Below are 16,373 nucleotides of genomic sequence, written 5' to 3'. Positions count from 1 at the left end.
AAATTTTCAGACGAGGTTTCCCTTCTTTCTGAGCGCAGTTAGAGAATCATACAGTGACCAGTATAAAAACAACTAATTCAAACCAAAGGAGCAGGTTCTTCTTGTTGTGCTGCTGCTACTATTTAAAACTATAAGAAAATGCCTCCATAAAATATATTCATGAAATCTCGATCAGACAAATGTTAGAGTAGAAATCTCTGGACAGAGTTTGCTTTGGTTTGGCTGGGTTGAATTGCAAGGGAAATTAGTACCTTTTCACTGAGCAGAAAGAACGGGCTCCCTGCAAGGGGAAACTACCACCAATTATTATTTTAGTGCACCTATTCTTGTACTCAAAAGATTTCCAGGTCAGCCCTGAAAGACTTTTTGGAGACCAAACTTACCTTTTCTAATGATGTCCAGTTTTTAATTTGTGACTTTTTACAGATGAAGAAAAGGTGGATGAATGAGCCAAGCTGAGCATAGCCCCCTAGAGGTTGCTTTTCAGGGTAAGCTGTACTAACATGCTTGAATAGAGATCATGACCCCTGGTGAGTAATCCCAGCTACTTGGGAGGCCAAGGCAGGAGGATTGCTTGAGGCCAGGAGTTTAAGACCAGCCCGGGTAACATAGGGAGACCACATCTCAAAAAAAAAAAAAAAATCATAAGCCTTAGCTGGGGAGACTCTCATGGCCCCAGCCTACTTAATGCACCTCTGGGCATGCTAAGGCCCTCCCAGCTCTGGCCCACCTGTTGTTCTCTTCCTAGTCTTTGGCTGGTTGTGGCCACCTCATGCACACAGCATGAGTGTACGCTTCTGACAATGATACGAGGCTCTCATTAGTGGCCCCTCCTGTAGGTCCTGTTGGAGAACAGAGCGGCGACTTTTTACTGCCCCCATTTCCTTTCCTTGAATTTATGTTCTTTATTTTTTTAGTGACAGGTCTTGCTCTGTTGCCCAGGCTAGAGTGCAAAGGCACAATCATGGTTCACTGCAGTCCCAACCTCCCCTGCTTAAGTGATCCTCCCGCCTCAGCCTCCTGAGGAGCTGGGACTACAGTCTACACCACTATGCCCAGCTAATTTATGCATTTGTTTTTAGAGATGGGGTTTTACCATGTTGTCCAGGTTGGTCTCAAACTCCTGGGCTGTGGCAATCCTCCTGCCTCAGCCTCCCAAAGTGCTCAGACCACAAGTGTGAGCCACTGTACAGGGCTAGTTTTTTGTTTTTTGTTTTTTTAATTGTTTATGTGCTTGCATTGGACATATAGATGTCCTTCCTGAAAAAAAAAGTTCATCCCATTAGGTTACTGACATCCCAAAAGGCCTCCATGTCAGTGCCCGGTTCTGTGGACCTGCTGTTAGATCAACTGCCTGCACTTCCTCCTCCAGTTGCTCCTCAGTTTCTTGGTGCATTTGTAGCTAAGTATATCCTTGCACTCTCTAGGAACTCTTTGCAAATCAGTTTTTTTTAAGTAAATATTTGAATGAGTGGTGTAAAATAAGAAGTAGCTGCCCATGGGAGCAAAGCAGTAAATACGTTTTTAAAAATCTCCTTTTTAGGCTCAATAAATCTACTTTGATGTGTCTGTAGATTTTGTAAGGACACTGATACTTTAAACAATTAGATTGAAAACCATATTCTAAACTACAGGCATAATCTACGGATTTGCATAAAACAATACAGTGTAAGTTATAATAACGGTTTTGGTTTGTGAGTATAGCACATTTGAATGTTAAAGTATTGTTTTGGAGAATTAGAATCATTCAGGAGTAAATGGTTAAAGCTGACTTCCTGTGTCTCGCACACAGGAGAGAAACCAATTGCCACGAAGCATTTTGCCGTGTGGGTAACCCTCTGGGAAGTGTAGCGTGCTGCAGATTTGCGTAAATCCCAGCGGATTGGGTCACCCGCCGTGTGCCCACGGCTTGAACTCCCAGAGCTGCGCTGCTGGGGGCGAATCGCTGGAAGAACGTTCGCCTGAGGAGTTCAGTGCTGATGCTGCTCTTTTCCTTCCCAGCGGCAGAGTTCGGGGAGTCCACTTCCGAGCAGACGGGGACAGCTGCTGGGAAAACTGTTACTCAAACCGCAGCCCCGGTGTCCTGGAAGCCCCAGGATTCTTCGGAACAGCCACAGGAGAAGCTCTGCAAGAATCCATGTGCGATGTTTGCTGCTGGAGAGATCAAAACGCCGACAGGGGAGGGCCTTCTTGACTCACCCAGCAAAGCCGTGTCTATTAAAGAAAGGTAATGAGATTCGGTGAGCGAAAAGTAATTCTCTCGGGGAGGAGCTTACAGCTTGCTTTAGAAAACGATCTGGGTGATGGGCAAAGAGATGAAATCACACATTCAGCTTCTCACAGGGCTGTGCTGTTGTCCTGGAGTAATTCTAGGAAGCTGAGGTGTTTGAGAGTGAACTGCCTTTGCTCGTGAGCCTGGTTCGGTAATGACAACAGGGCTGGTTCCAGACGCAGATGAGAAAACAAACAGAAACAGATTTCTGCTTTATTTATTTGCTTCCACTGTCCCAATGTCTTTTATAATATTAAATTCTTGGACTATCTAGTAACAGGAGCTGAGATCTTGGCTCTTCCACTTTTAAATACACAGGATTCATATCGAATGCACAAACCACTTGTGGCTTTGTGTGAAGTATGTGTAGAGGGAGTGAAGATAAATGTACATACAGGACATACATCTTTGGTCTTAGAATCCAAGTTTTGTTTCCTTTACAGATTGTAAAATGGATGACTTTTCTGAACTGCATTTAGAAATTGTATGTCAGGTAATAGCTTGAAAGATTGCATTTCAGCATCAAATAACACAGTAGCCTAATTTCTTTCAAAATAATGATGTAGGGTGCAGAGGAATATATTTAAATGAGACAGATACAGAGAATTGGAAGTAAATTACCTTGGGGGTGTGTTTTCCTCGTGAACTTTTAACCACAGTTGAATTAAGCACCAAAAGATACAATAGTGGAAATAAATTCAGGGTTTGATAGCAGAATAGGGTGACTAAATAAAAATGTACTGTACTCAGGTGATGGACACAGCCTGAATACCCTGACTGGGTCTCTACACATTACATACGTGTAACAAAATTTCTCATGTACCACATCAATTTGTACAAAAAGGAAAAAGTCTTTAGTAGGAAAAAAACATGATGGAATAGTGACAGGAAAACGGGGTGAAGAAAAGTCATGTCAACTCCATATTAGGAGAACCATTTCCAACACCTTTACCCACAGTTCTGCCAGCCTCGACCCTTCCTTACACCTGCCACCACACAGAAGTCTGCATGCTTTGTTAGGCACTGACCATGGTTATTTTTCTAGATACATTTCAAACTGCCTAAGACTATACCAAACCACAAAGAAAAGACTTTTCTTTTCTTTCTTTCTTTTTTTTTTTTTTTTTCAGAGACAGGGTCTCCCTCTGTCCCTCTGTTGCCCAGGCTGGTGTGTAGTGGTATAATCACAGCTCACTGCAGCCTCGAACTCCTGGGCTCAAGTGATCCTCCTGCCTCAGCCTCCACAGTAGCTGGGACAATAGGTGTGCACCATCATGCCTGGCTAATTAACAACAACAACAACAACAAAAACTCTTTCTGGAGATGGGAGTCTCACTATGTTGCCAAGGCTGTTCTCGAACTTCTGGCCTCAAGCAAGCCTCTCACCTCCGCCTTCCAAAGTATAGAGATTACAGATGTGCACCACCATGCCTGGCCCTTCTTTCTAGTTTTAAGCCAAGCTTCTTGAACATTATTTATAAAATAATAGATGCCATCTTTTTCAACTGACAAGTTAATAAGATTGTTAAATCTGATTGACTTCCTCCTCTACTTACCTAAGATTCATGAAAAGTTAGACCTGGCAGGCTGAGGGAAGGGGCAGAGGGGTCAGTGAAGTGAGGCAAAGGATGTCTTCAATCAGGGAAGCAGTTGGGCCTACTGAGGCTTGAAGTTCTCTTCCACGGAAACGGGGCTCGAAGAGAGTTTCATCCCAGAAACCCAAGTGTTGATAACTGGTTTGGTGAGGAAGAAGAGAAATCATTTAGGGAAATTAAAAATAAATATCACTCATACACAAGTTCTGATGTTTTACACATGAGAAAATATCTCTGGGGTATTCCCCAGTGGAAAATACTAATATTATGCCCCTTTCTTTCAAAGGCTTTTAAAGGAGCCTTCCCATCTTTGGGAATATTCTGTCCATCAGGACTTAGGACTTTTGATGAAGAAGTCCTGTGTCTACCCACTAAGCAATAATTCCTGATTTACTTGCCTGTTTTTTGGTAAATTTTAGTTGATCCGTGTTTTTCTGAAAGTTTTAATCTTACTGTAAAATTCTCATTTTTAAAACGGAGATACTGGAAAGATGCAGCTTCTTAGTTTGGGTTTTGTGGACATCTTGGGCGTTCAAGGATGGCTGTAAAGTTTTTGTGAATGGCCCGGAAGTGCATTCAGAATTGAATGCGTGGGCACGCACACCTGCCGGCTAACAGAAGCCATAACTTATCCTGGTCTCCAAGAGATCCCTGAGCCCAGTCTGTTCAGAATCATGATAGAAAGGAACGCTTGATTGATATTCACTATTCAGTTTGTTAAAATATGTTTGAGAAAGGACAAGGGACACTTTATTTAGCAGCTATGTTTGTAATAAATTACACTAATGCAAAATATATTGCCAGTGATCTTTTCCCCCTTACCTTGACAGTGCTTTTATTTGTACTTTGCTGGAAATAACTAAACTACATATTTTATTTATATTTATTTATTTATTTATTTTTCGAGATGGAGTTTCGCTCCTGTTGCCCAGGCTGGAATGCAATGGCACAACCTCAGCTCACTGCAACCTCCGCCTCTTGGGTTCAAGTGATTCTCCTGCCTCAGTCTCCCAAGTAGCTGGGATTACAGGCATGTGCCACCATACCCAGCTAATTTTTATATTTTTAGTAGAGACGGGGTTTCACCTTGTTGGCCAGTCTGGTCTGGAACTCCTGACCTCAGGTAACCACCCACCTCGGCCTCCCAAAGTGCTGTGATTACAGGCGTGAGCCACCATACCCAGCCTAAACCACATATTTTTACAATTTATCTATGATAGCTTTTTCCTAAATGAGACTTTAATCTTTCCCTTTTGTGAAAATGAAATAATGAAGCTTAAACTATTTAAAATAAGAATGTTATTCCTACATTTATTTGGGCTTTACTTTTCTTTCTTGAGGAAGAAGTATATAAAATCATAGGACTTCCAGACTTTATTCTACATACCTCTGACTGCCTCATTTTACCAAAGGAGGGATTTAGCTCCGGTAGCCTCCAGGGCCATGTAGTGAATAGAACTGACCTAGGAGCCATGTCTCCAACTCTCCCCTGGTCCACGGCAAAACTGCAGTGTGCTCAGATTAATGTTAGAGCAGCCAACCCTGTGAACTCTATCCAGGAGAATACGGTAAGGGGACAGAAATTCCAGCTAGACAGCAGTGTTAGAAAGACACACCCTCTTTCTTCATGAATTCTCTCAGTGCACATGCTCTTAACATCGCTTATTTCAAATTACACATCCACATTCACATTTCAGAGTCTAAGAAATAGAGCCTGGAATTTACAGATTTCCTTTATCATTTTTTATCAATGGCTGTGCCCACTAAAGAGGGCAGGTCTGTCTGCTTCAGCCTTGTTGTGTCAGTCTCTCCCCTGTCCGGGGCCTGACGATATTGAGTGCTCCGTGCTCAGTGCTACCCAGCATCACAGACTGCCTTCCGCATTTTGCACATGATACCTCCTCTGATGTTGAAGAGAGCCTTCAGAAGAAAGCAATATTATCCCCACTTGTAGACAAAAAGTGGAGAAATTAAGAAATTAAAGGAAACTCTCCACACCCTCCTTTTTTAGAAAATGTTTGCTGCTCAAGGAAATCTACCAAAAAGTTATTTTGCGGTTTTCATCTTTTCTGACATTGTGAATGTCAAATCTGAACCATAACCAGCGTAAAACATAGGATGCACTCGACTTTTCTCACTGGATTAGTAAAATTGTTGTTTTATAACTGTCTAAATTATTTGTGTTTAAATGATTCTTGTTTGGGAACTTCTTTGAGAAACATTGTGAATTAAATAATTCTTAAGTTATTTAGGGATAAAACCTTTGCTCTTGCTTAAAGAGTACGTTAGGCCTTTAGAAATCTGATCTGCACCATGTCAGAAACAGTGGCATCTGGGCTTTCTTATTTGGCGAAGAAAAATATTGGAAAATAATAAAAGAGCCTTTATTTCACTTCGGGAAATTGGCGGCGTGGAAGGACTTAGTGGAACTCCCTGAACTGTCGCAGAATCCACCTCACGCCTCTGTGGAGTTCTGCTCCAGAGGGGCCGGCTGGAGGCTCCTGTGTTTCCTGCCTGCCGGTCCCCGCCCCAACCATCCACCCTTCCCCATCCCATCCAGCCAGAGGCTGTCTCCCTGTCTCCAAACTCCCGGTTCTTACCTTGTAGCTGGGAGATTTCAGCCACTACAGGGCCCCAGATTTATGTAGGAATAAAAATAGAGATGCAGTTCCCCTTTGCTCTCTTTCTTTTCTTTTTTCTCTTCTTTTTCTAGGCAGAGTCTTGTTCTATTACCCAGACTGGAGTGCAGTGGTGTGATCATAGCTCACTGCAGCCTCAGTCTCCTGGGACTCAAATGGTCCTCCTGCTTCAGCCTCCCACGTAGCTGGGACTACAGGCGCGCACCACCACACTCAGCTGATTTCTTATTTTCATTTTTTTGTAAAGACAGGGTTTTGCTCTGTGGCCCAGGCTGGTCTCCACCTCCTGGCCTCAAGCTATCCTCCCACCTCAGCCTCCCAAGGTGCTGGGATTACAGATGTGAGCCACCATGCCGGCCCTCCTTTTCTGATGTTTGATTTGTCTCCCACTTAAAAGACACTTTAGTTCTTTCGCGTCTCCAACTTGTGAACCAGCCAATACCAAGATCTAATATAAGTATTTATGTATGCTGTTCAGCCTTATCTGAGATCTATGGGGTGCCTATAATTCTCTAAAATGAAGGGAAAATTTAAAAAAAGAGACAGAGAAAACACATCTTATTTAATATTAGGGGCATGTGGTTGTCGTGTCTCCTGTTTGACCCAGCCCTGACTGCTCTGAGTCTGAAGTCCTTGTTCTCGCCAAGCAGGGCTCTCAGGCCAGCATTCCCTGCTGGAATAGTGTGAGGTATGGAAGAAGAGGCACCATTTCCCTGGGTGGCCTGGCAGGCACCTGTCATGGTGGCTCTGGACCAGGCGTCAGGTAAGCGGGCCAGTGTCGTGCCACTCCCTGGATTTACACAGCCCCAGGCCAAGCCGCTGCCCAGGCTCCCAGCATCACAGTCCTACAAACAGCACTTCGGCTTGGCAGTTGTTAGAAGCGCTGACAGTTGTTTGAATTGCACCAGCAGGAATTTATGTCCTGTGTAGACCCAGATGTCGGCTCCTCGACCCTTTCAGAGCCTGGCGGTCTGCGGTGAGCCGGAGGGCTGTGAGCTCACAGGAGGAAGGAACACATTTGGGAAGATCTCCCTCCCTCCTCAGCGTGGTGGACACCAGTGAGGAAATCTAAAGGGACAGGAAGAACCCACTCAAGTTTTAGTGCGTGTTATTTACGAGTTATTCATCATGTGCTCCATAGGCTGGAGGCGAGAGCTGGCTCCAAGTGCCATGTGGGCTCCATGGAAGCACAGTTTCTTCCAGGTTATTCTGGTTACTCTGTAGTCTTCGGAGTCCCTAATGGTAACTCTGCCAGCATATGTAGAAGCAAAACTTTAGGGTTTTGTAATGGAGAAATTCTTTGGAGACCTTCCCATGGTGGGAAAAACCTTATAAGAAACCTTATAAGAAAGGAAAAACCTTATAAGAATCCTATGCCATTCCTAAAATGGTGTGACAAAAATGTGTCTGGTCAGCTAATGTTCTACCGCAGTGAAGCAAGCACAGGCAGGCAAGGGTTGCAGTCACGTCTCTCTGCCCACTAACATCCAATGTGACCTCAGCCAATGGAATTCTTGACCCGGATGTTCCCATGTTCCTTGTCGGTGGGAATGGGGATAACAGTTCCCCGTGTCTCAGGTCGCCGTGCCGATCGCAGAGTATAAGGTTGATGAGGCAGTGATCTCAGATGCCACAGCTTGTGTTTTTCCAAGTCAGTTTTAGATGCCACAAAGCAACCACCAGGGAAACCGTCTGATGACACAGGTGCTGGTGTCCTTGCCCCAGACTTTTGAGAGCTTCTTTTTCAGAAGGTCTTCAAAGACCGGAGCTCATGACTTCTAATAAACTCAGGAAGATGAATTTGATTGTTTTTAAATTCATCTTTTGGATCCAACCTGATTAACAAGGTGGATGGTCAAGAGGAGTAGCTGCTGGCCTGGGTCGAAGGTGAAGTGAGAGAAGCTGGTTCTGGGGCCAGTTGCAAGGAGAATATCAGTGAGATGAGTGCCTGGCTCCACGAGATGATGAACTGGAAGGACTTCTTCCTTCTCATTTGGGTATTAAAGTGCTGGCATGCTTACTTTTTGAAAGTCTCGTTTATTGATGCTTTGAAAGCTCAAGTACAGCATGCAAATACCAATTTCTTTTAATGATTTCATTTTGTGAGATTATTTTATTAGAATAAAACTGACTCATTCAAAATAATTGGAGAAAAGATGAATCATAGTCATTGTATAGTATGAAATGATGCAGATTAAAACTCTTGAAGGAATTTGGACTTTGTGTCCATGCCCACGAACTAGCTCTTGTAGGGTGCAGGGTGTTGTTCAACATTTGAGAATTACAGGAGTTAGGACTAAATGAGACCTTGACCAAAGGGATCTGCATGAGATTGACAAGGCAGCCTTACCACAGTTCTAGAGAACGGGCATGTGAGATCGTATCTGCTGCCACTTAGAAGAAAGAGGAAAACAGAAAGGAAGGGAGGAGAAGGAAGAGATTGAGGAAGGGGGCAGGTCCAGAGTTCAAAGCTCCTGCCTCCTTTGGGGAATTCCTTTCTTCACGGCTTACTTCCCATTATTTGACTGAGTGAATAGACAAGTATAGATGTAATTGTGTACACATACGTAGACATCACTGGATTCTTAAATACAAAAAATTTGTTTTCTTTTTAACTTAACAAAACATTTATCATAGGATATATCTCATCCCATCTCCAAAACAAATATTTAATGGGAATCGGGAAGCTCGGAAGAAAGACCCTTAGAGATCATCTGGTCCAGTTCCTGATGTGGCAGATACGGGAGGGAGAGCCGAGGTACTCAAAGGGAGTTAGTGGCCAAATTGGGACCAGAGCTGATGTGCTGCTTTAAAATACACTGTTGTCTAGACGTGGTGTCTCATGCCTGTAATCTCAGCAGTTTGGAAGGCTGAGGCGGGTGGATCGCTTGAGGCCAGGAGTTCGAAACCAGCCTAGGCAACAGAGCAAGACCCTGTCTCTACCAAATGGAAGTTTTCAAAATTAACCAGGCATAGTGATGCACACCTGTCATCTTAGCCACTATGGAGGCCGAGATGGGAGAGTCACGTGAGCCCAGGAATTTGAGGCTGTACTGAGCCATGATTATGCTGCTGCACTCGAGCCTTGGTGACAAAGTAAGACCCCATCTCTAAAATAAATTTATAAAAATAAAAAATACAACATTTATGGATTATGCATTAGTGATATTGAGAAGACCTCGCCCATCAGGTCCAGCACAGAGGGGAAGGGATCTAGTTATTTGGTTTTTTCCCTACTCTTTAAATTGTTTGAACAGCAGCTCAAATGAGTTTAATGATCATCATCTTTTTTTTACCTTTTATCTTTCCCATGTTTGTTTGTCCAATGCAAGTGCCTAAGATTTCTTCATTCATGGCAATACAGTTAGCTGAAACAGCCTCATGTTTGTGAAAAATAACCTCTTAAGATTCCAATATTCAAGCAAATTCCTAGCCATGCCATTGTTGAACTAAAGCGAGTTAGGTAACAACCTCAGTTAATTAGATTCTTTTTTTGTATATGCCTTTCCTGTGAGGAAAGTTGAAGTGATAATTTTTTAAAAATGGGTTGGTAGAAAATAGTTTCTGTTTAAAGAAGACGGATTAGAAAGACCAAATTCGTTTGTAGGAAAAGAATAGGGCTTAGAATACCTGAGGAGAAGCAGTCATAAACATCAAATTTTACCTCTAATTGAAAGGGATGATATTAAGAGACTGTAAGTGCCTCATAGCTTTAGGTTTTTAAGCCCACATCTGCATTATTTTCTGCAAGTAGGAACTACGATACAGCTTTAGTCCTTTCATGTTATTTCACCAAGTGAACAGAAGGCGTCACTAGAAGACATTTTTTCTCTGAGGACGGTTCTCTTGATCTCAGCCCAAGGGCAAGGGAAAACGTTCCTTGGCTGGGATGACGGTGCATCTTTTATCTAGCAAGTCACATTTCGGCTCTGTGTTTCAATCAACTGTAAAATCTTCGGGGCCATCTTAGAAAAGGGACTTTATTATTTTTCCAGACATGCTATTTTCAGAATAAATGAAATTCAAAATGTTAAAATGAGGTGGCTGTGGTCGTGTCTTGGCCAAAGCATTCTCACTTATCTAGATTATGTTTCCATCACAAGGAAGAGTTTGGTGCTGAACTCTTTGTGGCTGGCATGTTCTCCTCCTAGATTGGCACTGTTGAAGAAAAGCGGAGAGGAAGATTGGAGAAACAGACTCAGCAGGAGGCAGGAGGGCGGCAAGGCTCCGGCCAGCAGCCTGCACACCCAGGAAGCAGGGCGGTCCCTCATCAAGAAGGTAACGTTCCTCGTGTTAGGAAAAGCCTTCAGACTAACACCACTCTTGGAAGTGCATCAAAGAGACAAGCATGTGCCACCTAATTCCTTCTCTGTGAAGCATTTGTGCGTTTTTGCCCTTAGGGTACACGCTGAGAGCCTGTCACAGAGCAGCTAAAATTGGGTGGAAGGCTGTGCCTGGAGATGTTTTAGACCTGGGATCAGCAACACACGCACACTGTGTCAGAAACAAGTGACTGAATTTTAAAGTGTGTACTTTTTCTTCAGTTTAAAAACCTTCTTAAATGACGTCTGGCTTTAGAATGTTATTAAAGCCTTTATAATGAAAAAAAATTGAACATCTTTAAGTTGCATATAAAATAAGCAGCTAACATTTTTAAGTTGCATATAAAATATGGACTTGATTTTCCTATGTAGATATTTTAAACCTAAGTATAAAAAGTAAGGACTTAATTGTGGTTTATGAGTATTTAGTTCATCATTTAAGCGTGTTTCATGAGTAGCTATGCCTTTTATTGAGAATATACAGTAACGTATGTTACAAGTTGAAACAAAATTAGGTAATGCATGGTGATCAATACTAGCAAGCATTTCATATGCGAAAGTATTGATGAATTGTTAAATTACAGATGTGATGATGACCAGCTTTTGACCAGGTAGTGCACACTTTCAAACCTGATGGTGACTGACTTGCTGACTGGCCCTACAATTGCAAATGCACCTTCTGGCTGGAGGCGAAATGATGCACAGGTGGCGTACTCCCTGCTCACTTTCTAGGATCAGAAGTCTTCAAGTAGAAAAGAAAAAGAATGCTTTCAACCAGATGTTCCCCAGGCCCCTTCTAGCTCTAAAATGAGTTAAGTATCTGTGGAAGGGAGAGATGATGAGTGTGACTTTCATGCATTAAGAAACTTACATAAATATGAGATGTGCCCATAGCAGGGTGAGTCAGGAGCTCTGACACTATTTCATCCGATACTTCTGTGTCTTCTTAGGTTACACTGGAATGGCAATTTGAATTCTCTTCTTTGAGACATATGTGGTGTTAAAGATAATATAACTAAAGAATTTAACCCTCGGCCATTTATAAAGTTCTCAAATATAACTAGATGTTTAGAAAGTATACCAACATGCACATATTTTTCACATACCATGTCAAATCCAGGTTTCAAAAATGAGATCCTGAAGTGAAAGAAAATCCATCTGTCAAATAATGTATCCCCGCTACCCACAAACTTTATTTAAAAGAATCTTGAAATCATTGCTCCAAAAACAACTTGAACACATTCCTCATTAGCAAACCTGCCAACTACTAGGTCCTGGCACCAAGCAGCACCTGGCCCTTTGTCCATCATTTTGGAAGGTGCAGAGACTCCCCGACCCATCAGGAACTGGGAGTCCCAGAGAGCCGGTGGAAATTTAAATGAAGCCAAAAAGCACAAAGCAGGAGAGGTTCCCGGTGAATAGTGAAATAGGTGCGTTACCCCCGTAGAAGAACGTAGAGAGGATCAGGTTAGGTGTGGAAGCCAGAAGGCTTTGAGTGGAGGATGAGATCCGAACCGCCTGAAGGCTGGCTAAGGGTTTTAGAAGGCAAGAGAGGCCAGTTGACTGCAGTTGCCCTTGGGGTAGAAAACCCAGTGACCTGAAGCCCCGGGGCTTCCAAGCAGGATGGGGCTAGAATGGGAAATACCGCCTCTGGGCGCGTGGAGGCTGCTGTTCCTGCAGTAGCGGTGAACTCTCCCACTCTTCCTCAGCGGCCTGCTTCCCTTTGGCTGGAGGCAATAAGCTCTTTGAAGTTAAAATAAGCCGATCTGTCTTAGGCCCTTGTAGCCCACATTGGGCAATCTCAGGTTCTGTTGAGGTCAGGTGTTTCTCATTCCTTCCTGAGGGCTGGCACTGTTTTCAGTCACCCCCGGCTGTGCTCACATGTGGTGGGTGAGGTGCCTTAAACCTGGTCTGTCTTAAGGGAGTCCCCCAATAGCTGAGGAGGCTTGACACGCCCACTGCTTGTGGGGTGTCTGAATGCTGCCCCGGAGAAGGACAGACAGTCATGACACTTGGGGCCTGAACAGGGGCGCTTGCTGCACGGAGTAGCTCTAGCCTTGCTGATGGAGAGGTACCCAGGAGAGCAGGTGCCGGAACCTTCCATCTTTAGCACCAAGGGCAGAAAGGAGCCGGTGTTACAGTCATGCCCTTCATCACGCCCTTCACAGTTCCTGCGTTCCTTTTGTGTGCTGAGAGCCTGCTGCCGTGAGTGTGCAGTCTGTGGAAATGTAGAAGAGGCAGGAAAGAGATGGGACTCTAGAAGTTCCTTCCATTGTTCCTATGAAAATACACGCAGCATGGAAATCAGCACTGTCCTATAAAAATATATAATGTGTGCCACGTAGGTGGTTTTGAAATTTTCCAGAGTCACATTTAAAAACATACTAAAGGATGCCATGAAAAATCTATAACTGTTTTGTCTCTGTCAATGGATTGGTCCAAACAGAAAACATATTTGAGGTGCTCTAGCCAGCATCTCATTTTTGGTCTTTTTTTTTTTTGAGGTGGAGTCTCGCTCTGTCTCCCAGGCTGGAGTGCAGTGGTGCAGCCTCGGCTCACTGCAACATCCACCTCCCTGATTCAAGCAATTCTCCTGTCTCAGCCTCCTGAGTACCTGGGACTACGGGGGCCTGCCACCATGCTTGGCTAATTTTTTATTTTTATTTTTAGTAGAGACAGGGTTTCACCATGTTGACCAGAATGGTCTCAATCTCCTGACCTCATGATCCACCTGCCTTGGCCTCCCAAAGTGCTGAGATTACAGGCGTGAGCCACTGTGCCCAGCCCATTTTGGGTCTTTTATGTTAAGGTTTATATTGGGGCTGGGTGCAGTGGCTCACGCTGTAATCCCAGTACTGTGGGAAGCCAAGGTGGGAGGACTGCTTGAGCCCAGGAGTTTGAGACTAGCCTGGGCAACATGGTGAAACCTGGTCTGTACCAAAAAATGCAAAAAGTTTCCAGGTGTGGTGGTGCACACCTGTCATCCTAGCTACTCGGGAGGCTGAAGTGGGAGGATTGCTTGAGTCTGGGAGGTTGAGGGTGCAGTGAGCCATGGTCACACCAGTGCACTCCAGCCTGGGCAACAAAGCGAGAAGAAAAGAAAGGAAGGGAGAGGAGGGGAGGGAAGGGAAACTCATTTCACCAGAGAGAGAAAAACGAAATGAAGCAAAGTCTCAAAGAAGTGGTTTGGCAGGAGTCTCTGTTACAATTAACTTTTGGTTATGTATTTATTTTCACCAAATAGTTATTTTCAATTCCAACCCCATTTCAGCTTATTCGGCATTTAGACATACACGGTGACCCCCCATCTTTTGTGAAGATAGTCATCCAGCAAATCAGACCTTTTCCAAGAAGCAAAAACTCTTCATAGACTTGGCCATTAAAACCCTGTGTCTATTTCTGAGTTCCAGATGGGAACTGGATATCCTACTGTGCTTCAGTAGCTGTGAGGTCAGTGCACCCAGCTCAGATCTATGACAGCCCCAGAACAAGTGCCTGAAATTTCAAGAAAACTGAATCTGGCACATTTATATTCTCTGTGTCTGCTGCCATTGAAATTCCAGATCGCAATTCAGGAGAATTTAAAAGTCACTTTAAAGTGCGAGGATGACAGGGAGAGAAAGGCTGGTGGGACGCCCTCTAAACTCCAGATGCTCATTCTGCGGTCAGGGAATGAGTTGGCCTGAGGTTCACATCACTGCATTGTGTGAGCACGTGCATGCCGCTGTTTGAACCCAGGCACGAAATACTCGAAGGCGATTGCGACGCCCTGATGAGGCTCTTCTCTTCCAATACTCTGCAATGTTCCCTGTTTGTTTTAACCTGTAGGAAGAAGGAGGAGTTGCGGATGATACTGCCATTTCTAATCTGCTTTGGGTAAGCCTGACTCTAACACAGGTGTCCTCTAGATGGTGGCCAGTATTACACTTCACGTGGGTGTACACTTCTGACCCTGGGTGGTTCCTTCGTGTGCCCTCCCTGGTGCTTTTCTTATCTCCAGACCAGATGCAGCCTTTGCCCGGAGTGGAGAGCTGAGCCCATGCCCTTAAACTATTTTTAAAATAATGTAATGAAAATACTTTTAAGAAGATATTTTCTGTTAAATGTTAAAACTGTCAATGAAAGTGATGGTTCCTCTCTCTGTAACTAACAATCTTCTATAAATTAACTCATTTAATTACTGCACAAAGCTGACTCAGGTATATTTACCGCGCTTGTGTGGATTTATTTTAGCATCAGCATTCAAGCAAGGACTCTCTTGAAAAGAGAACTGAAATTGCAATGAGTCAATTAACATTCTGTTAGAAAAAAATCATTGTTTTGTCTCTCCCTCCCCCATGTCCCTGCCTGGCCCCGCTCTGATAAATCTTCTCTTTTCACCTTAAATCCTCTTGCTTTGCTCTGTAGGAACCTGTATATGCTTCTACTTATTCTCCTGCTATTCCTGCTGCCCACAAATACCTGTCTTTTGTGTCGATTAATCAGGTGAGGAAAAGCCACTCATCTTAAGCCTCACTGCAATTTCTGAGCAGCAGGGGAAGAACTTCTGTTTAATTTGGGGAATAATTTCTTTGCTATATTTCACTGTGAAAGAGGGAGATGTGTGTGTTTGAGTACTATTGTGTGTGTGTCCATGAGAGTGTGCGTGCATCTATAAGAGAATATGTGTGTGTGTATCATTGACAGTGTGTGTTTATGAGAAAGTGTCTGTATGAGTGTGTGTGTCTATGAAAGTGTGTGTGTATCTATGAGTGTGTTTCTGAGTGTGTATCTGTGAGTGTGTCTGTGTCTGTGAGAGTGTGTGTGTGTCCATGAGATTGTGTGTGTATCTATGAATATGTGTGCTGAGTGTGTATCTATGAGAGTGTGTGTATGAGTGTGTGTGTGTCTATGAGAGTGTGTGTGTCTGTGTCTGTAAATGTGTGCACCGGTGTGTGTTTAATTGGTTCTTCATGTATTTAGGGTCAGTCACACACACACTGATCCTTGGCTCAGATTTTCAGGTGGACTTGATGGCATTAATTCCCCTCATAGTCGTGAAACTGGTTTAAGGGGAGAGTGTCCCCTTTCAGCCTCCATGCTTGGATCCTGAGTCAGGAGCCCAGGAGAGGTGGCCGTGTTCTTCGCTCCGGCTCAGTAGGGATGTTGTCCTGCTCAGTTCCTAGAGGAGGAGGATATGGTGGAGGTGGTTTGGGGTGTGGAGGGACAGGGAGGAAGACTCAGCGAGGGGAGGCCCCTCCAGTGACCCTAATAAAGAACCAGAAGGAGCAGGTTCCAATGGCCCTATTAAAACTAGAGACCACGGACCCCCTGTCCCTTCCCTCCATCCTAGCTGTACTCGCTCTGAACCTCACCCTGGAGGGGAGACCCGGCCTGGCTGAGCCACTCTGTGGGTGAATAACATGAGAAATGTGAACAGTTGTTTTTTCATTTCCCCATGGAATGTCCTTGGTGTCAAAACAGCTCCGCTTTTCCAGGAATGCCAGGCTCCCATCTCCTCTCTGCAGGGCTTTGCCCCGTCACTTCCCTCTAGGGCCTCTGTCCC

The 16,373-nt window shown here is 44.1% G+C and overlaps 1 protein-coding gene across 1 annotated transcript in view; it reads left to right on the top strand.

Annotated features, from left to right (window-relative positions):
• Positions 1 to 16,373, top strand: part of LOC105537679 (supervillin-like) — a 118,616-nt gene that overhangs the window by 53,172 nt on the left and 49,071 nt on the right. The window contains 5 exon segments of the mRNA XM_011977331.1: positions 2,002 to 2,227; positions 10,658 to 10,784; positions 14,657 to 14,704; positions 15,236 to 15,313; positions 15,987 to 16,023. Of these exon segments, the coding sequence (XP_011832721.1) occupies positions 2,002 to 2,227; positions 10,658 to 10,784; positions 14,657 to 14,704; positions 15,236 to 15,313; positions 15,987 to 16,023 (516 nt within the window).

Source organism: Mandrillus leucophaeus, unplaced genomic scaffold (assembly GCF_000951045.1).
Source record: "Mandrillus leucophaeus isolate KB7577 unplaced genomic scaffold, Mleu.le_1.0 Scaffold178, whole genome shotgun sequence".
Taxonomy (NCBI): Eukaryota; Metazoa; Chordata; class Mammalia; order Primates; family Cercopithecidae; genus Mandrillus; species Mandrillus leucophaeus.
This window is presented reverse-complemented; position numbering and strand designations above follow the sequence as displayed.